The sequence below is a fragment of the Lutra lutra genome, chromosome 13 (assembly GCF_902655055.1).
Source record: "Lutra lutra chromosome 13, mLutLut1.2, whole genome shotgun sequence".
Lineage (NCBI taxonomy): Eukaryota > Metazoa > Chordata > Mammalia > Carnivora > Mustelidae > Lutra > Lutra lutra.
In genome coordinates, this window is record NC_062290.1 from 47,225,208 (window position 1) to 47,253,118 (window position 27,911).

At 45.6% G+C, this 27,911-nt stretch overlaps 4 protein-coding genes across 4 annotated transcripts in view; 3 read left to right on the forward strand and 1 right to left on the reverse strand.

Annotated features, from left to right (window-relative positions):
* The first annotated feature begins 736 nt into the window (after positions 1-736).
* Positions 737-27,763, forward strand: LOC125083082 (interferon alpha-1/2-like). The gene is made up of 3 exons (XM_047698985.1): positions 737-746; positions 14,080-14,227; positions 27,097-27,763. The coding sequence occupies exon 3, from the start codon at positions 27,191-27,193 to the stop codon at positions 27,752-27,754; it is 564 nt and encodes a 187-aa protein (XP_047554941.1). The 5' UTR covers positions 737-746; positions 14,080-14,227; positions 27,097-27,190; the 3' UTR covers positions 27,755-27,763.
* LOC125083068 (interferon alpha-1/2-like) lies at positions 14,166-22,213 on the forward strand. The gene is made up of 2 exons (XM_047698976.1): positions 14,166-14,227; positions 21,059-22,213. The coding sequence occupies exon 2, from the start codon at positions 21,241-21,243 to the stop codon at positions 21,892-21,894; it is 654 nt and encodes a 217-aa protein (XP_047554932.1). The 5' UTR covers positions 14,166-14,227; positions 21,059-21,240; the 3' UTR covers positions 21,895-22,213.
* Positions 14,171-27,911, forward strand: part of LOC125083069 (interferon alpha-1/2-like) — a 234,628-nt gene continuing 220,887 nt past the window's right edge. The window contains exon 1 of the mRNA XM_047698978.1: positions 14,171-14,227. The gene's annotated coding sequence lies outside the window, so the exon portion shown is untranslated. The remainder of the gene's footprint in view (positions 14,228-27,911) is intronic.
* Positions 18,832-20,244, reverse strand: LOC125083067 (cytosolic acyl coenzyme A thioester hydrolase-like). Its single transcript, XM_047698975.1, has one exon. It carries the CDS (start codon positions 20,149-20,151, stop codon positions 19,135-19,137), a length of 1,017 nt encoding a protein of 338 aa, XP_047554931.1. The 5' UTR covers positions 20,152-20,244; the 3' UTR covers positions 18,832-19,134.

Consider the following 27,911-nt stretch of genomic DNA (forward strand, 5'->3'; position numbering starts at 1 on the left):
AGAGGACGTCACCTGATTCATCACAAAATAGGTGTTAATGAATGGTTCTAAGAGCTGTTGCCTGCTTTTCACTATGATAGACCCTAATTAAAACACACCGAGACCTCTGGTCATCCTTGTGTCGCATTTGGGTTTTTTTTTTTTAAGTAGATTTCCCAAATTAAAAGTACATTAGTATGAGTGAAACACAGAACCTTGTGATTAAGATAAAACACCCGGAAGGCATGCAGAGTCCAGTGGCTAAAGAATATACCAAGACCACGAAACAGTTACGGAAAGTGGGTTTCCAATCACACGGACAGCATCCAATGACTGGGTTATCTTTGTCGATGTAAATAAATAATATCTAAACACTCCTTGGAGTGAGTGTGGCTGACTGGTCAGAGAATTCATCTATCACTCTCTTCTCCCATCAGAAATGTTAATTCTGCCAAAGTATAGAAACTGAGGAAAGTCCAGACATGCATAGCCTTCCTGGTAAAGGGCTATGTAGCACACTGACCCACCCCTGGTCTGCTTCCGGAAGTGCTTTGAACCTTCTGTCTCCTACAGAGGATGTGCTCCTTTTTGAGGGTATTTTTCTGGAGCAGCTAAGCAACTGTGGGAGCACTCATTCTTTTCTGGGGCAGGGGGGTGCAGGTGGGGTGCCTGGGGAAGACTGTGCTCTGTTATCTTTGGGATCCACTGGGTCATTACTCACTCTGACCTCTTTACCTCCAACCTTTCCCTACCCGCTGGGCCATTTTATCCCTCACTTTCCATTTTATCACCACCTCCAAATCCATTTTTATCACTGGATCCCATAATATCCAAGGATCGTGTTCCCCACCACTGACCTTTTACTTTCAATACACAGATTCAACACATGCATGCAGGTACTAGAACCTGCTCCCCCATTTTGTCATTCAACACTTCCTCCTCACTTGACCTACACTTCCCAAGTTCTCCTTTCCCTCCTCAGTTATCTATGTTTCAGGAACAAACTCCATGGCCAAGATTGCAAAGCCCCTTGGAAGAATCCCCCATGCAGGTCAGAAAGAAGAGATTCAGTCCCCAAACTGGATTGCTCTTGCCCTGCTCCATCACCTGTGGCAAAGGAAAGTCAGGTAGCTGTGAGAGGGGGCCCTCTAATCCTCCTCATAGGTTTGTAGAATTAGACCCTGAGCCGCCATCAGCCTTAATGGGACCCCCAGCAAACAGAGTACACAGTACACAGTACACGCAGAAATGACCATCTGCATAGACCCTAACATAGCCCATTAGAAGAGAAACTCCATAATCCTCTGACCTATATATATCTGAGGTCATTATGTTACTATGTTACTGTGTCCTTACTCTAATGATATAAACTAACTTTTCATCAGAGAAAGAGAGATATTCATTGTTGACTCCAAGAAAACAGCTAATCCAAATGGTCCATCTAGAAAGAGTGAAAAGGCTAAAAAAATAGATATAATCCCTTAGGAGAACTGGGCAAGCAGAGCTGTCTCATTGTTTTGAATGTCTTGGTAAGGCAAACTGGAATCAGGCTTCCCTCCTCTCCAGACAGAGATTCTTCTCACATGCCTCAGAGGGTCAGGACAATATGGTATCGATATATCCCTCCTTTCCTTTAAAACTACATTGTTTTTATATTTTTCTATTCAGTCAAGACTCAGAATGTGTTGTTATGTGTGAAAGACTGTATTATACAATGTAGGTAAAGAGATCAAGAGTCACATCCCCACCATGGATTAGCTCCTAGTCTAATTGGAAGAAAGAAACGTGATCTGTTACATTTTAAAAAAGATTTTATTTATTTATTTATTTGACAGACAGAGGGGGATCACAAGTAGGCAGAGAGGCAGGCAGAGAGAGAGAGAGGGAAGCAGGCTCCCTGCTGAGCAGAGAGCCCGACGTGAAGCTCAATCCCAGGACCCTAGGATCGTGACCTGAACCGAAGGCAGAGGTTTTAATGCACTGAGCCACCCAAGTGCCCCGATCTGTTACATTTTAATGCCGTATGCCACATGATAGGAGTTGTGCTCTGAGCGATTAGTAGACTGAGACTATCAGGGCTTTCCAGTGAAAGCAACAGTCTTAAATGAGTCATGAAGAACAAGAAAGAGAAAGTGGCACACATAAGAGAGTGTGTACCTGTCCGGGAGAATATCATGTCAGCTTGGGTTTCCAGAGGCCCAAAATGGACGATCTCGTATATTGTGATGTTGGAGGTCAGACACCCAAGCAGACTCTGAGATGAGAGATTATTACCTGCAAGGGGTTTGTTGGGATGTGCATTGGTCAACAACTGGGGCAGAGAAATTGAGCTGCAGTGCCGTTCTCTCAGGGCGTTAGCTGATCCCAAGGGAGCTCTGAAGCTGAGATGACCCTTTAGAGGAAGAGTGTGGGTGCCAGGCCTTTCTACCCCACCTGGACCAGTAATTGGATACAGGCTACCCCCAGGAGGGGGGAAGAACTTTGGGCTAACAAGAAGAGTTTCCAGAGAGGGCCTATGTAGGAGGGCTGTCAGCTCGCAGCCCTATCAGTAGCCAGATGGAATAGGTCCTTAGGTCTTAAAGGGAGATTTGAATTGTGTATCAGAGGTCTATTATAAATGCTAAAGTGTTGGATTGTACTCATAGGATTATAGGAAACAACTGAATCCTGGAAATAATATGACTAGAGTTGTATTTGTCAACTAAACATATTTGACACCTGGTTAGCTTCCTTGAGAAGTTGCCACAGCAGCTGGACAGGAGGGTTCCCAGTTCCCTAGAATATCTGTAGTATTTCTCTATAGACGTCTTTCTGTCTCCAAATTTCTAAGTCATTTGCAAAAAATAACACCATCTTTCCAAGTCTTATTACCAGGTCCCTCTAGGAACTGGAGAAAAAAACTCAAGAAATATGACTGCATTAACATGGCCAACTAAGAAGGCAAATAAGTGAAGAGAGTGTGTCAGGAGGAGAAGAAGAATATCTTACCCTCCAATTACTGCCTTGTCACCACTTGCAGAAATTAGCTCTGCTGTCTCTAGATGTTTGTTCTTTCTTCTTGGGTTGTTAAAAAATCGAAAAACTTTATTATTCCTTTTTATAAAAGTTTTTCTCTTCCATTTGCTTCATTTGGATGGATTTGGTCATACTCAAATTTTCAACTTGGTCTATAAGTTGCAAAAAGGCACATCAGGACTGTGCTGGACAAGATATATGATATTTATTAGAAGCAGTTTATGGATGTGATATTTGTTGTCTCTGACTGGGGGCATGACTGTTGCAAATGGGATCATGCAATTGCGCACCTCTGAAATAGTGTGAATGGGAAGCCATGGGTGAAAAGGAGTAGGACGCATCATGTGTTCTCACAGCCCTTCTAGATCTGCCCTCCGGCCATGACATCAGGATCAGCAAGATATATAGCGCTACCAATGGCTGATAAAATCAGATAGGGTGAGCCAGTCAGATAGCTGTTCTCAAGAATTTGTTTCAGGAAAGGCAGAACCTGAGACTTAGGGGCTAAGTTACCTTAGTAAGAATGTTCTGAGGTTGTTAGAGTTTATGTAGTCCTTACCTCTTCTCAGTCTATACTGCTTAACCTTTACTTGGATTTTATGAAATATCATGATATTGCTTACAGCACATTTTTAAAAAGATTTTATTTATTTGTCAGAGAAAGAGAGAGCACAAGCAGGGGAAGTGGCAGGCAGAGGAAGCAGGCGCGAGGCCGAGGTGGGACTCAATTGCAGGACCCTGGGATCATGACCTGAGCTGAAGGCAGTCACTTAATCGACTGAGCCACCCAGGTGCCCCAATAATAAAAATATAAAAATGTTTTATCATAGATTTACTTATCCATTTTAAAATTTCCACTACATATACCTTATAATGTGCAGAGTATAACTGTAGTCTATATTATAAATAAAAATAAACATTGGAGCTCTGTGCTCAGCATTTTTTTCTGAGAAGGGTAGAAGGTGAATATCGAGTACCTATATCTCCATAACCCTGGGCACTCCACCTTAAAGACACAGGTGGACATTCTCTGGGATTCCACGTATGTGTTAAAAGTTGACAGTTGCTGTTTTGGTCACAGGAAATAGCACAAGAGTTATATACATACACTTTTTTGGACACGTTAAGTGTACCTGGGGGAGGTAGATTGTGTGAGACCGCGAACTCACAGCACTGAGTAAATGTCACACTAAATGTCTCCCAAGGTGGCTGTGGGCTGTCAGGACAGATCCAGTGCCCACACGTCACCCCTTCTAGATCCTGGGCTCACAGAGAGCCCCTGCCCTGCTTCCCCTGTGCCTTGCTCCCCACCCCCACCTCAATTCTCATCTTCCTACATTATCTGCCTAGGTAGTTAGCAAATCTCCTCTCACCAGCACAAGTGCAGTCAAGATCTAGGGCTCCCGATGCAGTCTGTTAAGCGATCAACTCTTGGTCTCGGCTCAGGTCCTGATCATAGGATCATGAGATTGAGCCCTGTGTAGTGCTCTGTGCTCAGTGCAGAGTCTGCTTGACATTCTTTCTCCCTCTGCCCCTCTGCCCCTCTGGCTCGTGCTGTAAATAAATAAAAAAAAAATACATACATACAACTTATTTTTTAAAAATACATACATCTTCTTAAAAAAAAAATCTAGGGCTCCCTCCAGGAATCTGAGAGTTCAAGTAGCACCCACATATTCAGGAAAGAGATGAGGCCAGTCTAGGGCTTCATAAAGGTTTAGCACCAAGCACTTGCAAAGGCGGTGAGCTGGCCCCACTGGAGAGAAGGGACTCTTAACTCTTAACTCTTAACCCCACCTGGCCTCAGATATCTCCTGTCATCCGTGGAATGGAGAAGAAAATAGAGGTCCCCGACCTGTCTTGTGCTCTAAAAGGACGCTGCTCCTTACCAGTGGTAGCCTTTGGGCACGTCCCCTCCCTCCTTGAGCCCCATGCCTCTCCACAGCTTTCTGAGTTGCAAGAAAGAGGATGTAACTCAAAGAATAGCATGAAACCATCTACCAGGTGCTATGTGGGAGCACGTGGTTCTTCAACCCCTCTGATGGGATTGCATTTGTGTGCTTCCCAAAGTGGAACCCAGAATTTTGAAGTCGTGAAAGCTCTGAGTTCAGAGGGTGAAGGGAAAACAAAACAAAACAAAACAAAACAAGAGAAAAATGATGACTGTGATAGGGCATTGCGTGCATCTGCACCCGAGATCCCACGCCCAAAGCTGGAAAGTTGGGCACGGCTGTTCATTTCTCAGCCTCGATGAAAACACACAGCAGATCCCCTCGTCTCCTCTCATCCCCGTCACGGGACATGCTCTGGACCAGGAGGGGACGCAGGACTCGTGGCTCTGATTCGGTAAGTGCTGGTGGTGGTGGAGCTCTGTCAGGTACTGTGGACCAGGGCTGGGCTGGGCTTGCTAAAGCAGGGTGGTTTTCCGCTGTGTCCTCTCGACAGGAGGTGGCTAAAGGAAGGGAGGCTGATGGAAGGGTTAGGAAAGCTGGGAGGGAAAGGAGAAAATACTGCCTGCAGCCTTGGGGAAGAAATGGCTGCATATCTTCCAGTAACACTTCTGTCACTCTCTAGCCACTGGAAGGGAACTGGATTCAAAGCAAGGGACATGAAAAGAGAGCTATGACCACTAGGTAGCCCAGCTCTGAAGGGGTTCAGAGACTGGAAAATCTTTCTTTAAAATTTGACTTTTTCAGATGTTAGAGAGGCAGCTATGGTACAGGGGCCACAGAACTGGAGGAGTGGGGGTGGAGGCGGGCAGGGGGGTTGGGGAGGAGGTATTGCTAAGCTAGGTCCTGACACAGATGTGCTAAGGCCTGAGACTATGGTCAGTGCTACTTAGAGATGGGCAATATCTGTGACATCCACCTGTTTCGACATAAACTTCGAACTCAGAATGAACTCTCCCTGCCGGCTGGTCACCCTGGGCAAGGAAGCCCCCCCTCACTGAGACGCTGCCTGCTCCGTAGCATCAATGCAGGGCAAAGGGGTCACCCAGTCTTCAGTGAAGGGAATGTTCACGCTGCAGACATACAGCACCTGTAGGAGGGTGAGGAGAGAGTGAGGAAAGGTCAGGCGTTGAGTGAGTGAAAAGGAGAAACAAATGAAGAGGGACGGAAGGACCCCTGGACAGGGAAGAACCGAGAATGTCCCCATCGTCACTAATCAGGCCTCTCCCACTGTTGCTCTTCCACCCTGCGACCTGACTCGGGCGTCACCTGCCGGCGACTGACTGGAACACTGAGAGGTGACGTGGCCCTGGTGCCATCTTGGCAAGAGTGTGTGTGTGTGTTCGTGTGTGTGTGTGTGTGTGTGTGTAGCAGGTTGTAGGGAGGGGGTCTTTGTGCACAAAAACAATGTCTGCCAAACTCCTTTTTGGTTAAGTGCCATTTTTACAGCCATTCTTTTTTCTTTTTCTTTCTTTTTTTTCAAGATTTTATTTATTTATTTTTGCAAGAGCAAGTGAGCAAGAGACAGAGAGCAGGGAGCCTGATGATGCAGGATCGATCCCAGGACCCTGGGATCATGAACTGAGCTGAAGGCAGACACTCAACCGACTGAACCACCCCGGCGCCCCAACAGCCAATCTTTACGACATCGTGCAGGATCTCGTACTCTATGAGAACGGTTGGCCTCTCAGGCCCGAGGAGTCCTCTGTGATTGTCGTATACTCGGTAGGGTCATGGGCTATTTTCTTCAGGACACACACAGTGCCTGCACCACAGATGGGTGGTTGTGACAAGGGTGCAGTTTTCCTGGGCTCACCTGGGACCACTATTCAGCCCACCGAAGCCAACGTGGCCAAACAGGCTTTAGGACTCTCCGTAGTCCTCTACCTCCATGTGAGTGGGATCAAAGCCACGAAAGAGCTGAGTGGAGTGACTGCTGAAAAGAAGAGTCACAGAACAGTGCAGTCACCAAAAAGGAGGAGTCCCCATGAAATAGAGAGAAGAGCCACTGGAGCCACCTGTCGTGCCATTTCCACCTGGAGGAGAGAAGAGGGTGGGGTCAATGTCACTCATCCAGGCTTGCCTCCAGTCTCTTCACCGGCCTTGGCTCCCGTATCCACATAGAGAAGCAACCCTTATCTCCTACAGGCAGGTGTACCCTTACACAGCAATTCAAGCCTGGGAAGATGAATGTCTGCTTTTTGTTACATAATTAGTAATACTGGACTTAATTAAAAAAAATTTGATTCTCCTTGGGTGCCTGGGGGCTCATTCTGTTGAGCATCTGACTCTTGATCTCAGCTCAGATCTTGATCTCAGGGTCATGAGTTCAAGCCCTGTGTTGGGCTCCAAGGTGTGGAGCCTACATAAAAAATTGATTCTCCTAAATTGAGTTTCTTTCTTTTTTTAATATTTTGTTTATTTATTTGTCAGAGAGAGAGGGAGAGCAACTGGCAGAGGGAGAAGGAGGCTCCTTGGAATCTGATGCAGGACTCGATCCCAAGACCCTGGGATCATGACCCCAGCTGAAGGCAGACGCTTAACCCGCTGAGCCACCCAGGTGTCCCCTAAGTTGAGTTTCAGACAGGATGAGTAACCACATAGGTAGAAAATTCAGGGTTAAAGAACTCAGAGGAGGTGACCCTCAGGACAGTGACTCTCTTATGCTCCCAAGGGCAAACACGACTCATCTGAAGAGAGGTAGTGGCTTCACATTCTGAGGGACTGGTGGTGGATCCCACAACAAGTCACATCTGGCTTCCAGATCTGTACTTTTCTCCAGATACACACATGGGGTAGGGTAATCAGACAAGCTGTGTACTCACAAAGGGCTACTAATAGATTTTCCAAAATTTGGGGGTGGGGCCATACCACAGGAAGGATCCCTTACACTAGCTCTGCTTCTCCTTCTCTAACTCTTGCCCACATTGACTATCTGACAATTTCTTGGCTGCTTTTAAGTTGAGACAATGTCAATGTTAGTGTCACACAAGTGTCTTACACCCAAGTGGGAGTCTCTCTGAGGAAGGTGCCATAAAATAAAATGTATCGGTTGCAATACATACACATTGCAAATAGGTGTTGCCAATTGTTCACCAAAACATGGCCACATTAATCTGAATTCAAGAGTGTCTAAATCCTTATGTTCCCATACACTGACAAACACAAGATCTTATCTTTTTTTTTTCTTTTTCAGTTTTTGCCAATCTGATGGGTGACAAATAACATTTCCTAGTAACCATGAGTTGTCCTTTGTCCTTTTCCAATGGGTGGTAGCTGGGACCAGTCAGAGTACAATCAGGAAAACAAAGCCCACTTCTAGCTTTCCAGTCCCTTTCCTGAAATTGGAGTGGAGTACTTTCAAAAGAAAAACAAATCTACTAGCAAAGCAGAAGTACAGTAAAGGAACGAGAGCCCCAGCATCACAAAGCAGAGTTGAGATGAATAGATTTGGAGCTAACTTTAGCTTTAAGAGCAGTATGTTTCCATAGTCACTGGAAACTCATACTTCTTCTGGGTTTCCTACCCACAGACAATGCATTTGTTGCTTTTGCATTGTCTTTTTCTGAATTATTTAAAGAAATTCATTATTCATTTTTCTTACACAAAGTCTTTAGACAACACACACTGTGGAGCAGACACACACACACACACACACACACACACACACAGATCTTTGGTTAGACCCTAGATGTGCTACTCTGCCTTTCTGGCTGCCCATTCCGAGTTTCACTGGTGACATCTAAATTTGTGGTTTTCCTGTGTTCAGTGCCTAGAATTCTTTTCAGTTAAATTCATGAACTAGGTCCTGACCCCACCTAGTTTTCAGGGCTTGACGCACAACCCGGTCGCTGAGGTATTCTGAAGTTCTGGAATCATGTACCCAACAGCCTACTTGATAGTTAGTATCTAATAAGCATCTCAACTTTATGTTACTCAAAATGGAAATCTCCTTTAAAAACCTGGAAACCAAATAAAAGCAAACACAACTCACCCTCCTTTCTTACTGTTTACCATTCAGTTAATGACAACTCCATATTTTCAGGTGCTCCGGTTAAACACAAGAAACCATTCTCAACTCCTCTTCCTCGCCCATCATGTATTGAGTTTAATTGTCATCGAGGTTTTACACCATTGAGGGTTTTCATCCCTGAACTTGATAAAGCTCTGCATTTTAAGCACAAGACTTCTAAAATCAACTGAATTATATTAATAGCTATGGTGCAAGCCTCCTTGAATTATTACATAAACTCTGCTTGATTATGATTTATGAATTATTAACATGGCTTCTGATTTACTTTGCTGATATTTTACTCATTATGCATTGATAATTGTTTTTTTTTAAATCTGAGTTTCTTATTTAATCTCTTAAAAAATACTTGAGGGGCATCTGGGTGGCGCAATCTGTTAAGTGTCTGCCTTCAGCTCAGGTCAGGATCCCAGGATCTTGGGATCAAGTCCCACATCCAGCTCCCTGCTCAGTGGGGAGTCTGCTTCTCCCTCTCCCTCTGCCTCTCCCCCCTGCCCATTCTCTCTTTTCCTCAAATAAATAAATACACTTGATCTTAGCCAAAAGGCCGAGAAGCGATCCTCAAATAAATAAATAAAATCTTAAAGAAAAACTGACCCCAAAGCTCCTACCAAAAGTTTATACATTTCATTTATTTCTACTTTCATTATTCTAATAATTTCCTATGGTCCTGCACATCTTAAGGTCAAGGTCTTGTCCTTTACTCTTATCTCCCCTTCCCCCACATGGGTCATCATAATTGAGAGTTACTGAAATGTTTGTGATTAATTGATGCCCCAGAGCAGAAGCACTTCTACATCTCTTACTCCTACCCAGTGTTCTGCACAATATTAGGGATATTGTAGGTTCAAAGGGTGGTTAATAGAAGTGGCAAATGCAATAAGTTCAAAATAGTTGTGCCAGGGAGGGGCTCAGTCGGTTAAGTCACCAACTCTTGATTTCATATCGTCTCAGGTCACAATCTCACAGTGATGAGACCAAGCCCCAGGAGGTCTCCGGCTGATTGCAGAGCTTCCTTAAGGTTTTCTCCCTCTCCCTCTTCCCCACATCCTGCTCCCCCATTCTCTCTCTCTCAAAAACCCAAAAGTCGTGGGGCACCTGGGTGGCTCAGTGGGTTAAAGCCTCTGCCTTCAGCTCAGGTCATGATCTCAGGGTCCTGGGATCGAGCTCCGCATCAGGCTCTCTGCTCAGTGGGGGGCCTGCTTCCTCCTCTCTCTCTGCCTGCCTCTCTGACTACTTGTGATCTCTCTGTCTCTGTCGAATAAATAAATAAAATCTTTGAAAAAAAAAAAAACCCAAAAGTTGTGCCTGTAAAAGTGTTTGAAAACTTCTGTCCTATTCCATCTTTTTCTGGTGGGTTACTTTGGTCTTCTCAGGTGACCTATACATCGCTAATGAGGCACTTCTGAATCTTTCCCTCAATTTGCTGCATGATTGGGGCAATTGTTTTCATTGTCCTATAGTATAAGTTTCTCAGCTTCAAAATAAGAATAATGGGAATACAATATTCCACTCAATATAACATGCCATGTTCTAGTCCCTAAATAGTGAGAATAAAACAACTCATGAAGTTATCAAAATTGAGTAATTGCATAAAGCATCAGGGACATACTAAACACAGCTATGATAGCTGTTACTGTGACAGGTGCATCCAAAGGTATAAAAGCCATTAATTCCTGCCCTCCCCCGCAAAGATGATTATGCCACAGTTGTGCCTTGCTCATAATTCTATTATGCAAAAACTCTTCTTCACTTCTGAATGACAGCTTTGTGGCTAGAGTCTTCCTGGTTGGAAACTTTTTTGCTTTCAGCAATTTTAATATAATGTGGCGCTTCTGGTCTGCAAAGTTTCTGATGAAAAATACATACATTAAAAAAATTTTTTTGGCCACCTGAACATTGTAGTAGAAACTGACCTTTAAAATTGAACGAAATTATTTGTATATAGACTCCACATTTTCCCTTTCCCTGAATTCACGTCTTTCTCCCCAGAAACAGTAGTGGATCTGCAAACATAACCCACGCAGCAGGCTCTCAGTTCAGGCCGTGCGTCCCGAGGAAACCATGACCCTGGCCTGTGATAGGTATCAAGGAAAAATATATCCTAATTTGCTGTCGGACTTTACTAATTCATGGGATAAATATGATCTCCTAGCCCCCAATTATACAAAAGTCCTTATTGACATGACTGGGAAAATTCTGTTTTCCCCATGCCAAACAGTTGTATTTTTAAAATATTCAGAAGATGATCCATTTCAGTACTTTTAAAAAGGGTTCAAAGTTTATTTAAACTGTGCATTCGGCCAATTTTTAACATCTTCAACACTGACGAACGTGCTTCCATAAAGCTGATCTGTCTGAGAAATGGAAGTTCAGCCCATGTGCATTCCTACTTCCATACTCACATGTACACCTTCCATTTCTTTGTGAAAAAGCATCCCTCTTCCTCATCCCAGGCCTCTGGTGCACTGCCCCCCTGGTGCAAAACCTCTGTGACACCACACAGAGGGATCATTCCAGAAGACTTAGCTTTGCGGAGAGACTCTCTTGATGCATGAGTACAGAAGATTCTAGCAAGATACTTAGGACTAACCAGGGACTGTCTCTCCTCAGACCCACATTTTCTTATTCCCTTCATAAGAACTGAACATCAAATGTGCTGAATTTTCAATCTTCTTTATCCTCAGCTATACGATCACCCATAGGCTTTGTCTTGCTTCTGTCATTCTGTTCATAACCAAATGTTTTGACGTTCTCTGTCATGTCTGTTCCTACTTCACATCAGGTCTTCCTGCATTCACCGGAATGTGGCTTCAGCCTCCCAGTTCTCCTGAAACTGCTCAGCCAAGGTTTCCAAGAAACTACACCTTACTGAGGTCAGAGTCAGTCCCCTTGGCTGATATTTCACAAACGTCTGACCCTTCTGAGCACATTGTCCATGTCCAAGGCTAGCCTCCAAATGGCTTCTGTATCCCACTATCTTCTGCTTTTCTGCTGCTCCTCCTCTCTTTCTTTTAGTGATACTCCCTCTCACACTGGGGGCATTTTGATGTTCCTCAAAATTCTTTACTAGGTGCCACACTCTTCTCTGCATATATAGACTCAACCTCCCAAATAGTTCAGAACTATTTAACCAGAAGTTAAATAAATATTGTTTAACATTGTCACAGAGACCCAAGAATTGTCAAAGATACAGATTGTTCAACTGAAAAGAAGGAAAGAAGTAATCTTCAAGAGATCGTCAAGTTTGTTTCCATCAATGGTAGAAAAGTCGTATTCAGTGATTGTTATTTTTTCAAGATTTCTGTTGTTTGTCAGAGAGAGAGAGAGTGAGTGAGAGAGAAAGAGCACAAGCAGGGGTAGTGGCAGCAGGAGAGGGAGAAGCAGGATCCCCCTGAGAAAGGAATCCTATGTGGGGCTCCATCCCAGGACCCTGGGATCCTGACCTGAGCTGAAGGCAGATGCTTAACAGACAGAGTCACTGAGCTGTCCCTTAACTGTTGTTTTGATGTAAATAAAATAGAGCTTCAATTCAGTTGAAGTAGTTGACTACACTACTATGAGCTTGAATATTTTCAATATAAGAAGTTTTGATGTTTTATGTTTTACATTTTCACTTAATATCTGCTGTCTAATATGTCATGTGGACCAAGTTGACGGGGACGCTGTTGGAGTCTTCACGTTCCTCCTCTGCAGACTGCAATCCTGTTCCGCTGGTGTCCCACTGTCTCGCCAGCAAATTGGCCTCAGAGTTAGGGAAGTGTGGGGTGGATACACAACTTCCTTTCAGTGACAACGCGCAGGAGGCTAGGCTGGCTGTGAGTGGCTCTGTCCACTGTGTCCTCCCTGCCGTCCAGGCGAGTCTTGTCATCCAGTCTCTCTTCGCCCTGTTACCACATCAACCCATTAGCCATCATCCCCTCAACTCCTCATTCTCCCATCACCCCTTGTGCCTTTGCCTTGTTGCCCCATCCTCCTGTTATGGTGTTGCTTCATCATGCCATCGTCCCATCACCCCATCGAGTCATAGCCCCATTGTCCTGTCATCCTGTCAGCCAGTCCCCACAATGCCCCATTGTCTCAAATCCCCATCATCCCGCTGTCCCTTTCCCCATGGACCCACTCTCCAGTTGCCCCATCATCAAGTCTCCCCATCACCCAGGCCCTGTTGCCCCATCACCCCAATGTCCCATCATCCCATCATTCTGTTGCTCAAATGTCCCATTACCTGTCGCCCCATGCCCCCACCTCCCCATGGTCCCATTTCCCCATAGCCTCACCACCCTGTATCTGATCCTCCCACTGCCCCTCCATCACATCCCCCAATCATGCCAACTTCCCATCTTCCCACTGCTTATTGTCCTGTCCCTTCACTGCCCCATTGACCTGCCATTGGTGGTCTGTGGATGTTGCTTATGTGTAACCTGGGCTTTAGGAGTTAAATGCAAATGGTTTCCATTTTGTTATTTTTGGAGATAAAGTGGCTCAGCCCATTATAATTATGTTAACTGCTGAAATAAAAAAAGTTGACACTAGGTGAATATCTAGCAGCTAGTGAAGTTAAAAATTATTTTCTGAGATGAAGCAAAATGGAAAGTTAAGATCTAAGTAGACATGTTAAGGAAATAATTTAAATTTCCAATTAGTTTTAGCCATTGTGAAAAATTTATAAGGATGTTCTTACTTTACTATAATTGGTATGTATTTCTATGAATTTTTAATTTGAATATTTTGGATGTGAAAGACTGCTCAGGAACCAGAAGTTTAATACCAATTATATCTCAGATTGTCATGGAGTGGCAAGAAATTGTCCAACATGTAGTCCTGTCCACTGCAAACAAGTAAGGGAGAAATCTGGAATGCACGATTGACTTAACTTTCATCAAATGTAGGAAAGTAAAGTTATTCTATTGTTGTTTTGGTGTAAATAAAATATGTTTCACTTCCATTGAAAAAGGTGCCTAAAATATTCTGAGTTGGAATATTTTTGATATGAAAATATTTTAATATTTTGTCTAACATTTTAATCTAATATGTATTGTGAAATATTTCATGCTGATCAAGTGGACTGCAATGCTGTATGAGTGTTGATATTCCTCCTTTGCAGGCTGCAATCCTGTTCCCCTGGCTGCTCCACTGTCCCTCAGACAAATTGGTCAACAAGTCAGGATAGCGCATTGTGGGCACATGACTTCCTTCCAGACGACGGTGGCAGGCGACTGGTTCCATGGAATGTGTCCTCACTGTGGTCCAGGTGCATCCTATCCTCCCACTGACCCAACCTCCCATTGTCTCCATTGCCCCATTGCCCTATTTCCCTATCACCCAGAGGTGCCATCATTCCATCTCCCCATCATCCCATCTTCCCATTGTCCCACTGTCCCATTGTCCCATCCTCCTGTCACCCATTTGTGCCATATCCCATCACACATTGACCCCTGTCCCTTCGCCCCATTGTTCCTTAGTCTCATTACCCCAATCCCATCTTCCCAGAGCCCCATCATCCCATGGTCACATTGTCTCATCATCCCATCGACAGATTGCGCCATCCTTCCATGGTGGTCATGCCCCATCCTCCCAGCGCTCATCATCCAGCCCTCTCCTCATCCATTCTCCCTCCACCACGACCATCGCCCCATCGTGCCATCGTCCCATCTCCCCTCTATCCCTCTGCACCATCTTCTCATTTTCCTATCTCCCATTCCATCATCCCCTCACCCCATCCTCCCATCCGGGTATCATCTCATTGCCCCATCATCCCACTGTCCTATCTTCCCTTCCCCCAGTCGCCCCATTGTCCCATCGTCCTGCCTCCCAACACTGCTTCCTCGCATGGGCCCAAAGTCCCAAAGCGTCCTGTGCTCTCGTCCCTTCGCCCCATCATCACATTGCCTAATGGCTCCATCATCTCATTATGCTGTCATCTTGTTCCGCCATCACTCTGTCATCCCATCATATTGTCACCCAGCTACCTCAAGGCCCCATCATCCCAAGGCCCCTTCAGCCATTCGTCCCCTTGGCCATCATCTCAGCATCCAGTCGACCCATCCACCTGTCGACCAGTTGCCTCGTCGTCAAGTGTCCCCATCACACTGTTGCCCCTTTGCCCCATAGTCCGTCCCATCACCCCATGTGTCCTCTTCCCATCATCCTAACATCACATCGTCCTGTCATCCTACTTTTCAAAGCCCCATCAACCCATTACCTATCACCCCATCTTCCCATTGCCTCATCACCCCATCGCCCCATCCTCCCATTGGCCCATCTGCTCCCTCACCCACATCCTATGGCCGTCATTGCCTAACAGAATCATCGTCCGGTCCCACTGTCCTCCCTACACCCCATCGTTCCATTGCCCCAACGCCCCATCGCCCCATCCTCCCATCGTCCTGCCCTGTGTCCTGCCTCCTGCCCTGCTATGAGCAGGTCGCGGCCACGGCCTCCGGCACACACACACCCCAAAGCTGCAAATGCCACTGAACGCGCTCCCGTTCCGAGTCTCAAATCCTTTAGGAAACCGGTTTTTGGTGATAATGGTCTCGCTGCAGTTTCTGCGTAGAAGCAGAGCCCAGGTCTCAGGGCCGCGCCCATTAACTGCAAGGTGCAGGACGCCCTCCTGGCTGAAAATGCCCCGAGCGAAAGCTCCCCACAGCCGCTCAGCCGGAAGGGCGGCGGAAAGGCCGGGTTTATGCGGACTATGAAAGCGGCAGGGAGCTGGTGTCTGACGGCTAAGTCCTCCCTGTGCCACCAACAGGGGCGGGAACCGACCCCGCGCGCCTCCTCGCGGCCTCCTGGAGAATCACCGAACTCCTCCATGGCCCACCTGTCTCGGCTAGTGGCAGGAGCCCAGCTCTGCTGCACCCCTGCCTGCTCCCTCGCTGGGCATCCATAACCCATAGCCCAGAGTGCACGACATCCTCATACTATGAGACAGCTGAAAAGTGTCCCCTCTCACACGTGCCTGAAGGACAGAACTTACCTCAGAGTTCCTTGGGAAAGACGGACCATCACCCAAATCCAGAAGACACAAAGCACCTGTTTCCACAGCCAGATGCTCCCGCAGGTCTTCAACCTCTTCAGCACAGACCACAGACAGGCTGCCTGGAGCCCCGCCACCCTCCATGACGTCTTCTCCAGCCTTCATCGCTTCCTGGGACACCGGAAGCCCAGGGAAGAAGACAACCCTGCCTGTCTGTGTTTGGGGATCGTGGTCCAGAAGGACTTCCAAAGCATCCATCTTTATCTGAAGGAAAAGAAACACGGCCGCTGTGCCTGGGAGATTGTGAAAGTGGAAATGGAGAGGCCCTTTTTCTCCTTTCACAGTCCACAAGTACAGGAGAAAGTGATAAGAGAAAGTTTGCTGACCCCTCTAAAACACTTTGTGATTAGCAGAAAAAATTGCTATATTTCATTTTTTAGTTTTTCATTACATTTGCTATAGAACGAGTATTATATCTGTTTCTTAGTGAAAGAGGAATGAATTTTGATTATCATCTGATGAAAAATGGATTGTACAACTCCCTCATTATTACATTGTTCACATTTTAAGTAAAAAATAAACTTTCTCCAAGCCAGTGTACATATTGTGGTCAGGTCAGAGGGAGACATAACAAATCCAATCCTTTGCCTGTATTGTTGAGTTTTGTAGAAAAACCAACTTCCAAGCAATAATCTCATTTAATTATTGTTGGTTATTTTAAATGGGATAAGGACAAAATGAAGGAAATGGAATCTCTCAGCGGACTCTGGAAACAGACATGTCAGGAATAAAAACAAAAGCAGTAGATATCTCCCACAGTTGACTGGTAGACATCTGATGCAAATATTCTTTATAAAATATATTTAGAAAAAAATATTCTTTAGAAAATATATATATAATATATATATATTCTTTAGAATATATAAAATATATTGCTTGCCATTTACAAGCAAATCTATCAAATTAAAGCCCAGGATTGGAAGTGGTTACAAGGGAAGAGAGTATGGAATAGAAAAGAACTTAAAATTGATTCTCTTGGGGCACTTGGGTAGCTCAGTTGTTTAAGCATCTGCCTTTGGCTCGGGTCATGACCCCAGGGTTCTGGGATCGAGCCTGGGGTCTGGCTCCTTCTCAGCATGGAGACTGTTTCTCCCTTTGCCACTCTCCCCTTTTGTGTTCTCTTTCTCTCTCACTCTGTCAAGTTAATAAACAAAATCTTAAAATAAATAGATTCTCTTGTGGTTTCTGTCTGATACTTTTACTCCCAAGTACAAAGCCACCAACTAAAACCAAGACTTGTGTGAAAACTCTTCCAGAAGAGGCTTTTTGAAAATTCTTTTAGAAGAGGCCTTGTTCTCTTCCTTTTCTCCTGGTGACTATTTCTGGATATGAGGGAATGTCCCTGTTACAGTGATGTAACAGTGGCTATAGTTAAATCAAAATAGAAAGCAGGATCATTTTATTCTGTGGCTTGTCAAATTATTTGCAAAGGAAGAGTGTTACCTCCTACCCAAGATGGACTAAGACAGTGACCAAGTCTGGAGACCTGCTTGTGTTCTCTGCATATGGCTGTCCCTGGAAGGTCATTTTTCTCCAGAGGTGAAAAACAAACAAACAAAAATGCTTTAACAAGGAAAGAACTGACTCTGTTAGTGTAATAAGCCACTTTCACTAGCTTTTATATATTTTTTGGAAAACATAGTTTTTAAAAAATAAGATTTAATTATTTTCTTTTCTTTTTTTTTTTTTAAAGATTTTATTTATTACTTGACAGAGAGAGATCACAAGTAGATGGAGAGGCAGGCAGAGAGAGAGGGAAGCAGGCTCCCCGCTGAGCAGAGAGCCCGATGCGGGACTCGATCTCAGGACCCTGAGATCATGACCTGAGCCGAAGGCAGCGGCTTAACCCACTGAGCCACCCAGGCGCCCCTAATTATTTTATTTTCTTAAACAAGTGGCTTTAAAAAATATTTTATTTATTTATTTATTTGAGAGGGAGAGAGTGATAGAGACTGAGAGAGAGAGAGAGAGAGAGCAAGAGCCTGGAGGACGGGTAGAGGGAGAGGGAGAAGCAGACTCCCCAGTGAGCAGGGAGCTGGATGTGGAACTCTATCCCAGGACCCTGGGATCATGACCCAAGCCGAAGGCAGACGTGTAATCGGCTGAGACACCCAGGTGCCCAAAATTGAGTTATTTTAGAGAGACAAAGAAAGCATGTGGTATAGAGGAGAGGGGCAGAGGAAAGGAATTTTCAAGCTGACTCCCTACTGAGTGTGGAGCCCCACTTGGGACTCCAGGCAGGGCTGGATCCTATAAGCCAGGAGATCATGACCTGAGCCTAAACCAGGAGATGTAAGCTTCATCGACTGACCACACAGGCATCCCTACAAGTGGGATATTTTCTTTCTTTCTTTTTTTTTTTTTAAAGATTTTATTTATTTATTTGACAGACAGAGAGAGATCACAGTAGGCAGAGGGGCAGGCAGAGAGAGAGAGGAGGAAACAGGCTCCCCGCTAAGCAGAGAGCCCGATGAGGGGCTCGATCCCAGGACCCCGGGATCATGACCTGAGCCGAAGGCAGAGGCTTAACCCACTGAGCCACCCAGGTGCCCCTAAGAGGGATATTTTCTAAAGAGCAGTTAGTTTCACAGCAAAACTGAGTATAAGATATCAAAACTTTTCGCAGGTTCCCTGGTTGTGTATTTGCATAGTGTTCCTTGAAATCAACATTCCCGCACCAGACAGAACAGTTCTTACAATGCTTCCAAGGGTGTAACAGGTAGTTCTTAGGGCTGTGAACAAATCTTCAATATCACAGTGGTCTGTGGCTCTCCAAGCTCAAACTTGGAACAGTCTAACAAAACCTTCTCCCTTAGTACTTTTTTTTTTTTTTCCAGCCAAAGAGCAGCTTTATTAGTGATGCTGGGTTCTACACACGCTGTAGTGTGTGCGCGTCTTCCCGAGGGACGCCTCGGTGGCAGGGACAACACGGGAGCACTTGCACCGGAGTCATAGAAATAAAGCTTTGGTGTGTAGGTTTTCGGGAGAGGGCACAGGTTAACACTGCAAGACGAACACTTCACACGACACCGGCTCTCAGTGTGGGTTGGGTTTTTGGCCAAGGGGGTGGATTCTACGTGACTGGACACTGGGGCCTCTCCAGGCCCAGCGCTGGGCGGCCCCTAGGGCTGGGACTCTGGCCGGCCCTGCCGTTTGGCCTTCATCTGCAGGTACCGCCCTTCGCCTTCCTCAAAGCGCTTCTTCTCGTCCTCGGTCTCGGGCACGAGCTGCGGCACAGGCAGCGACCTGCCCTCCTGGCTCAGGGACACGTAGGTGAAGAAGGCACTGGCCGCCCGGTACCGCTTCTGTGAGTCGTCCACCACGGGGTCGGCGTCCACCAGGACCTCGATCTCCATGGACTTGTTGCTCGTGAAGGTCATGCGGCCAGAGATGGTGATGACACAGCCTTTTCTGATCTTGTCGTGAAAGTTGATGGCGTCCACGGAGGCAGTGACTATGTTGGTCTTGCAATGACGCGCAGCCACGATTCCTGCCACCTCGTCCATGAGCTTCATGGTGACGCCTCCGTGCACGAAGCCGTGCAGGGTGCAGTCGGAAGGCCCCACCAGGTGAATCAGGCTGGACTGGCTGTAGCTGACCGTGTTGGGCTCTGGGTTCAGGACAGGCTGGACGATGTCCCCGTTCCTCCACTTGGTCTCCATGCGCGCCAGCTTCTGGGCCTCATACCGCTTCCGGCCCTCTTCCTCCTGCTCCTGCCGGGAGTACACGACTGGAGGCACCTCCAGGACCTTGTCCACGTTCTTCAGTGACAGGGGCACATACCACAGGGTGGCCTTATTGGTCAGCTTTTTAGTACCTGTGAGGATGTTTTCCGACATCACGTGGACCTGGACCTCCACGGAGTGCTTAGAGGTGTAGGTGATCTCCGCGCTGACGTGCGCCACCTCGCCAATGCACATGGGGGACAGGAAGTCGGTGCGCTCGACGCGGGCCAGGGCGGCCACACAGCGCTCCCCGCTCCAGCTGTTGCAGTGCCGGGTGCTGATGATGGCTCCTGCCTCCTCGATCATCTTCAGGATGGTCCCACCGTGCACGTTGCCAGCCACATTGGCATCGTCCGGCCGCATGATCCGGCAGATCTGGACGGCGGACGGGGTCTCGGCGGTGGGGCCTGACATGCCGGCGGCGACCGCGAGCGGCTAAAGGAGAGCGCAGGTGTCTGGCAGGCCTGGCGCGGAATGAATGAGCCCGGGCGGCGCCATGGAGGGGGAGGGAGGCTCCCTTAGTATTTTTATCCTCTCATTGGGTTTTCTTGGGTATCACACAAGAAGCATGGACATGGAATTTGTGGAAGATACATGAAATGTCTGCAGAGAGTGCAACAGACCTGGGGCTAACATGTTGCTGTGATTGAAGGACTTTCTCTGGATCTCAAGGGCACACTAGGACAGGTGGTCTTTGCTTACTCATGAGCTGTCATTGGCTGTCTTGTGGATGTTTTTTTCTATCTGAGCCTTGATGTGATGTGGTCTTTTAGAGTTAAATACAAATTGATTACATTTTAGTACTTAATTCTACAAAATGTATTCAGTACATCAGTAATTATAGATAGAGCTAAACAGAAAATATATTTTGAAAATACCTTGATAAGTAACTAGTAGCATGTGAAGTTACAATTTATTTTCTCAGCTGAGGTAACATTCAAATTCAGTACACTAAAAATGTGTAAACTAAATAATTTAAGTTTTCAAATGCCGTTAGGAACTTGGAATGGTTTAAATATTTAAATATATGAATTAATTATTATGTCTTTGTAGAAATTGTTAACTTGCATATGTGCTATATAAATTACAAATTATAAAGTAAATATATTATAGGTCACTCATCAAATTTAATTATACTGTTAAGCACCAATAGCTTTGAAATTTGGCTCTAAGCTTAAAATTATTAGTCATTCTTAACCCTGCATTGAGTTAAGAATAAAAAGAGTAACCTGACACTTTCTTTTGTATGTACAAAGCTCAGATATAAATACAGTACATAACTGTATAAATACTGTATCCATGTTATTAATTTCTCTGGAAGGTTCAATTAAAAAACATCAGAGGAGACTCTGGAGGCAAGGAAAATCATGAAAAATATGTACATAGAGTTGGAAAACAGTGCTCTAAACCAGTAGAAGGTGAAGAAAGGAAAGCAAAAAGAGAAGTAGAAAGTAAGGGAGATGTTCAGAAATTGAAAACTCCTTTGTCCCCTACTTAAGCCATATGCATAAGAGAAGATGTTCAGAGAATCTAGAGCCATGGGTCCCAGACATGCCCACCCCAGCCAGGCCAACAGCATCTGCAGGATCTCCCATGGCCCTGCCGTGCTCCTTCTTGGTGGCCCTGGTGGTGCTCAGCTGCCACTCCCTCGGTTCTCTGGGATGTGACCTGCCTCAGGACCACAGCCTGCTGAACTGGAGGGCCTTGATGCTCTTGCGACAAATGAGGAGAATCTCCCTTATCTCTTGTGACAAGTACACAAATGACTTTGCCTTCCCCAAGAAGGTATTTGACAGCAAGCAGCTGCAGAAGGCTCAAGCCCTCTCTGTCATCTATGTGATGAACCAGAAGACCCTCCACCTCTTCTGCACAGAGGGCTCACCTGCTCCCTGGAACACGACCCTCCTGGAGGAATTGTGCTCAGGAATTTATCAGCGGGTGAACGACCTAGAAGCCTATCTCATGCAGGAGGCGGGGATGGGAGAGACGCCCCTCGTGAAGGGGGACTCCATCCTGAGGAACTACTTCCAGAGAATCTCCCTCTATCTGCGAGAGAAGCAATACAGCCCTTGTGCCTGGGAGATGATCCGAGCAGAGATCATGAAACCCTTGTACGCATCAATGATCTTGCAAGAAAAATTAAGGAGCAAGCAATGAGACCCAGTTCAACATGGAAATGATTCCCTCTGACTAATAATACCAGACTTTCCAGAGTTCTTCAGTCTGGAGTGTCAAAGACTCTCATTTCTGCTGTTATCATGGCATGAATGGAATCAATTTGTCGCATGTTCTCAGGAGTACTAAGCAACATTAAGTCAACGGTACAAGCACTTGTGGCTTTCAGATGATCATGCTGATCTGTCTATTTAACTATTTATTTCACTATTCACAAGATTCAAATTATTTTTCTCTGTATAATAACAGGCACATTTTCACTTTGTGGCAATACAAATATACATGCTATACATTTATTAAATTTTTGTTTATTAAATGTTTCTGTAGAAAAATTCTTTTATTTGTACTTGTTTCTTATTGAAAGAGAAGGGGAACCTGGGTGGTTCAATTGGTTAAGTGGCTGCCTTCTGCTTAGGTCATGATCCTAGCAGCCTCAGATTAGATCTGCTCAGCCTCCTGGCTCAGTTCAGAGTCTGCTTCTCCCTCCCCTTTCTCTTGTGCTCTCACTTGTGCGCACTCTCTCCCCCTCTCATATAAATAAAGAAAATCATAAAAAAAGAAAGAGGAAACAAGTGTGATTACAATGTGATGAAAGAACAGATGGTACAACTCACTCAGTATTTCGTGATTCACATTAGAAATAATACCATAGACTTCCTGGCAGTCAGTTTGTATGTTGTCCTCAGGTTAAAGACAGATGTAACAAATCCAATCCCTGTCTGTATCATTTAGTTTTGTAGAAAAAACAACCTCCAAGCAATAATCATAGTGAATTAATATCAGTTATACTAAAGGGTAGAAGGAGAAGAAAAGAATATGGGAATTCTGAAAGTAGAAAAGGAAGCAGACAGATCAGGAAATAGAATCAAAAGCACTAGTTACCTTCCACATCACACTGGTAGCCATCCAAGTGCCAATATCCTTTACAAAACGAATCTTTGAATCTGCCATTTACAAGCCATTCCATTCACTTAAAGCCCAGCAAGGGAAATGGTCGCCTGGGAAAAGAGTGTAAAACGAGAAAAGGATTTAAAAGTGATGCCTCAAACCACCACTGGTCAGGGTAGCAAAGAGCCACACTGCAAACAAAGGTGGAATGGCCCTAAGGCAGTAGCATAAGAGCGAATATTGGTTAAGAGTCTATTTCAAAGCCAAGAAAGGCTTCAAGGAATTGCATCATTGCAAAGGGTGCATGGAAAGGGTCCACAAAGCCTGGAAGTACAGGGTTTGTGTCCCCGGGTATGAGCTGTTTTGACTGAATTACTCACCAGAAACCATACTGGAGGAGGAGGAAGGGTGAGGAACAGAAGAGAAGTTAGTGACTATAGACACAAAATAGTTTTGAGAGATTTACCTTCTTTGGACAAATTTAAATTTGATAAAAAAATGAAAAAAATAATTGAAATGGGTGGTCTTCTAAGCCATGTAAAGCATATATAAAGAAAAGCAAACAAAAATGAAATGGCATGAAAAGTGTACAGGAACAAAAAAAAAAAAAGAAAAGTGTACAGGAACATTCTGTAAATCAAACTACCCTGTTCTATTGAAGACTAAGGAATAGAAAGAACTGAAGATGAACTGGGGGCCAGGGCGCCCCCCACTGGTCCGCAGGCCACCAGAAGCCCTCAGGTGCAACGCCCAGCCCCTCTGAGGGGATCCTGCTGGTTCACAGCTCTGAGCTGTGAGCTGCCTCCTGGCCCCGGGCAGCTTCACAGGGCGACCTGCTGGTTCTGACACAAGAAGGAGCATCTGTCCCTTCCCTGACCCAGGACAGCTCCTCTGGAACATGGTGCGTGGCCACCAGTTCCAGGAGGCCCGGGCCACCTATGTCCTCCACGAAATGCTAGAGCTGACCTTCACCCTTTTCCTCACCGGGCGCCGCCATTGCCATTTGCAGCTTGAACCCGACCCTGATGGGCAAACTCTGCCCAGGGCCCCAGGGGCAGCCAGAACCCCAGACACATGTGTGGTACCTGTGACGGGAGTGGGGGAGTCTCCCCTGGGTTTGAGGGGCCTGGCCTGGCATTGAAGATGTGCTTCCAGCAAATCCATCTCCATCTGAGAGAGAAGAAACACAGTGACTGCCTGGGAAGGAGTCTGAGTCCAAATCCGGCGACCCATCTCTTCCTATTCAAATGAAGACATAAGGAAAGGGAAATGATAAAAACGAAGAAAGCAGGAAAGGGACCTGGAAATGATATTCTTGACCTACAACACTAAGTCATATGCCCATGAGTTCCATCTTTCTAAGGACTCCTCTTTCTGCTTCAGCCATACAATTTGTTGAGTTAAGTTACTCAGCATTGTGGGTAAAATGTGTCTGTGACAGGACTGTCCCTAAGGGCCTCCGTCCGCAGGACAGAGCTAGCCTGAAATTGTTTAGGTGTTCACGTACTGCAGAATCCTCTGGTTTCTGGATCAATGCTGAACCAGTTGGAACAGTTTTCCTGACCTCACAGCTGCAGCAACAAGAACAAAACCAACAACCACCAACAGCAAAAACTCTTTTGAAAACAACAACTCTTCTTAGATCCACTCACAGCTAAGGTCCCAGCACCAGTCTCAGCGCTGGTACCAGGAGAAAAAGGAGCGCGCAGACAATCACACTCACCAGAAGAAGGCAGTGATAGGAACTCGAGCTGTTACGGAAGCATGGCTCAAGGCTCTGTGTGCTTCCACTGGACAGTTACAACGTCCAGTCCTCCCTAGTTGGTGGAGCCCACGGGTTTGTGAGTTGTACCTTTGGAATCTCGGCTAGGCTGCCCCTGTGAAGAGCAGAGGGAAATCTGCTGGCTTTGCCAGCAGAGGGAGAGGAAAGCAATCATTCTAGAATAGTCTGAGGCTACCTCTTCAGAGTGCTGGAGGCCAAGGGGATCTGTGACCAGGAGCCCGATGGAGGGAAGTCAAGAAGAGCAGACTTCCCACTGGAGATGTAGGGGTGAGTCTGGACTCTCCAACAATGCATGTCCTGGAGACATTAAATCTCAATGTGTCTTGCATATTTGGAAATCGAAGCATGGTGCTGAAAGTCCTTCCATCTGATGTGACTGTGGAATGAGAAGATGCCCTAAGGCTTCAGAGAACCTTTAACTTTTAAGGCTGAGCCCGAGAAGGGGAGTCTGTCAGGGGCACAGAGATGGGGCAGACAGTGCAGGTGGGACGCAACCAGGGAAGAATGATTTCCAGGAAGTGTGGCAGAAGGGAAGATTCAGAATTTCCCAAGAGGAACCTCAGGCAGGAATTTATCGCATGGGCTACAGGACTGTGTTCTGCATCTGGACTCTGCTTCCATCTCCTTGTTTGATCGTAAGAACCTCATTGAGCTCTCTGCAGCTCAGTTTCCCCAGATGTAAAGTGGGGTGGAAATATTCCTAGAGCTGTTGTGATAATGAAGTGGCACATTTCAAAGCATCTAGTATCTTCCATTGAGCGAGAGTTTAACAGATGGGCACTATTTTCTTATGCTTTTCCTAGAGCTTTCTAAGAGAAAAGTGAACTTCTCTTAGCTTTTTCTCTGTAACTGACTGCAAACTGCTGATTCTCTAAAATACTCAATTGGTAGGATGCCTGGGAGCCTCAGTTGGTTAAGTGTCTGCCTTCAGCTCAGGTCATGATCCCAAGGTTCTGGGATTGAGTCCCACGCCTGGTTCCTTGCTCATCAGGGAGTCTGTTTCTCCTTCTGCCTGCCACTTCTCCTGTTTGTTATCTCTCTCTCTCTCTCTCTGATGATGAAATAAATAAAATCTTTTAAAAATAAATATTAAAAAAATAAAATAAATATAAAAAATAAAATAAAAATATGAAATATAATATAAATATATAAATATATTTATAAAAATATAAATATAAAATATAAAATAAAATGTAAAAAATAAATAAATATTAAAAAAATACCCATTGGGACCAGTTGGTCCATCAATTGAATATAATTAGTTACACAATAATGTAATGTGTATACATATACACTGTACCTATGTCCGCATACTCGATATGTTCTGGTACAACACATTTCCCCTTCCTCCATGCCTTCTGAGATCCCATCCTTTCACTCTCCAATCACAGTGTTTCCCTCTTACCCAGTGTAAAAACCTCCTGTGAACTCCCCCTTCTCCCTCCCTCCTCAGGAGATTCTCCTTCCCGTTCACACAGCTGCTTCCTTTTCCTTTGTGGTTTCTGTCTGGCCATTTTACTTCCAATTACAAAGCCACAAAGAAGAACAAAAGTTGTTTGAAATTAGTTTTTTTTTTTTTAAACTCTCCTAGGAGAAGCCTTGTTTACTTCTTTTCTCCTGATGACTTTTATTGGACCTGTGGGAATGTCCCTGCTGCAGTGATGTGACAGTGGCAGGAGCAGAGACTAGACGGGAGCAGGAGGCTGCTGTTCTGTGACCAGTCACAGTATTTACAGGGGAGGCTGCCAGCGAGGGGCAAGGTGGGCTAGGCAGTGACTAGGTCTGCACATGGGCTCATGTTGTATATAGATGTCTGTCCCCTGGTAGGAGATTTTCCTCCAGAGCAAAAAAGAGCTCTTCTGTAGAATGAACTGACTCTGCTAGTGTTACAGGCCAATTTCCATGGCTTTTATGAACTTTTACAAAAATATAATTTAAAAAAAAAAACAGTTATGTTCATAACTAAAGCAAGGAGAAGGTCCTGAGTTTTTCTCCATCCTCCCTGCTTCTTTAATTGCACAGTCTTCCCCATTACCAGATTTCCCCCACCAAAACGAACACTTGTTCCAATTGCTTCCAGCAATGTAACAAGTAGTTCTTAGGGTTGGGAACAAGGCTTCAATATTCCAACGTGTGTGGTATGTGAAAGCACAACCTTGGAGTTTAACAAAAGCTTAGTGCTCAGTATTTATTGTCTGTTATTGGGTTTTCTTGGGTGTCATACAAGAAGCATGCACATGGAATTTGTGGAAATACAACTATATATGTATATGTATACACTGTATGATGTACACGTACTCTATAGACTGTAGATCCCTGTGACTATATTTTTGTGGAAGATTCAATTACATAAGTGTTCAAAAGACTCTGAAGGAAGGGAGCAATACGAAAAAGAAATGGTTGAGAAACTATGTTCTAAACCCAAGTAGAAAGTGCAAAAAGGAAAGCAAAAAGAGAAGTAGAAAGTAAGGGAAATGTTCAGAAATTGAAAACGCCTATGTCCCCTACTTAAGCCCCACGCACAAGAGAAGATGTTCAGAGAAGATAGAGCCACGGTTCCCAGACGTGCCCACCCCAGCCAGGCCAACAGCACCTGCAGGATCCCCGATGGCCCTGCCCTGCTCCTTCTTGGTGGCCCTGGTGGTGCTCAGCTGCCACTCCCTCGGCTCTCTGGGATGTGACCTGCCTCAGGACCACGGCCTGCTGCACTGGAGGGCCTTGATGCTCCTGCAACAAATGAGGAGACTGTCTGCTAGCTCCTGTGACAACTACACAAACGACTTTGGCTTCCCCCAGGAGGCGTTTGACGGCAAGCAGCTGCAGAAGGCTCAAGCCCTCTCTGTCGTCCATGTGATGAACCAGAAGACCTTCCACCTTTTCTGCACAGAGGCCTCACCTGCTCCGTGGAACACGACCCTCCTGGAGGAATTGTGCTCGGGACTTTCTGAGCAGCTGGGCCACCTGGAAGCCTGTCCCCTGCAGGAGGCGGGGGTGGGAGAGACGCCCCTCATGAATGGGGACTCCATCCTGAGGAACTACTTCCAGAGAATCTCCCTCTATCTGCAAGAGAAGCAATACAGCCCTTGTGCCTGGGAGATGGTCCGAGCAGAGATCATGAAACCCTTGTATGCATCAACAGCCTTGCAAAAGAGATTAAGGAGCAGGAAGTGAGACCCATTTCAACATTGAAGTGATTCCCTCTGACTAATAATGTCACTCTTTTCGGAGTTCTGCCGTGTCAGAGACTCTCATTTCTGCTGTCACGAAGACATGAACACAGTCAATTTGTCAAGTGTTTTCAGAACATGTCAACTCTACAAGCAGTAGT

Excerpts from the sequence above, each read along its gene's own strand:
- LOC125083067 (XM_047698975.1), bottom strand. The coding sequence starts at position 20,151 with ATGTCAGGCCCCACCGCCGAGACCCCGTCCGCCGTCCAGATCTGCCGG.
- LOC125083068 (XM_047698976.1), top strand. The coding sequence starts at position 21,241 with ATGCATAAGAGAAGATGTTCAGAGAATCTAGAGCCATGGGTCCCAGAC.
- LOC125083082 (XM_047698985.1), top strand. The coding sequence starts at position 27,191 with ATGGCCCTGCCCTGCTCCTTCTTGGTGGCCCTGGTGGTGCTCAGCTGC.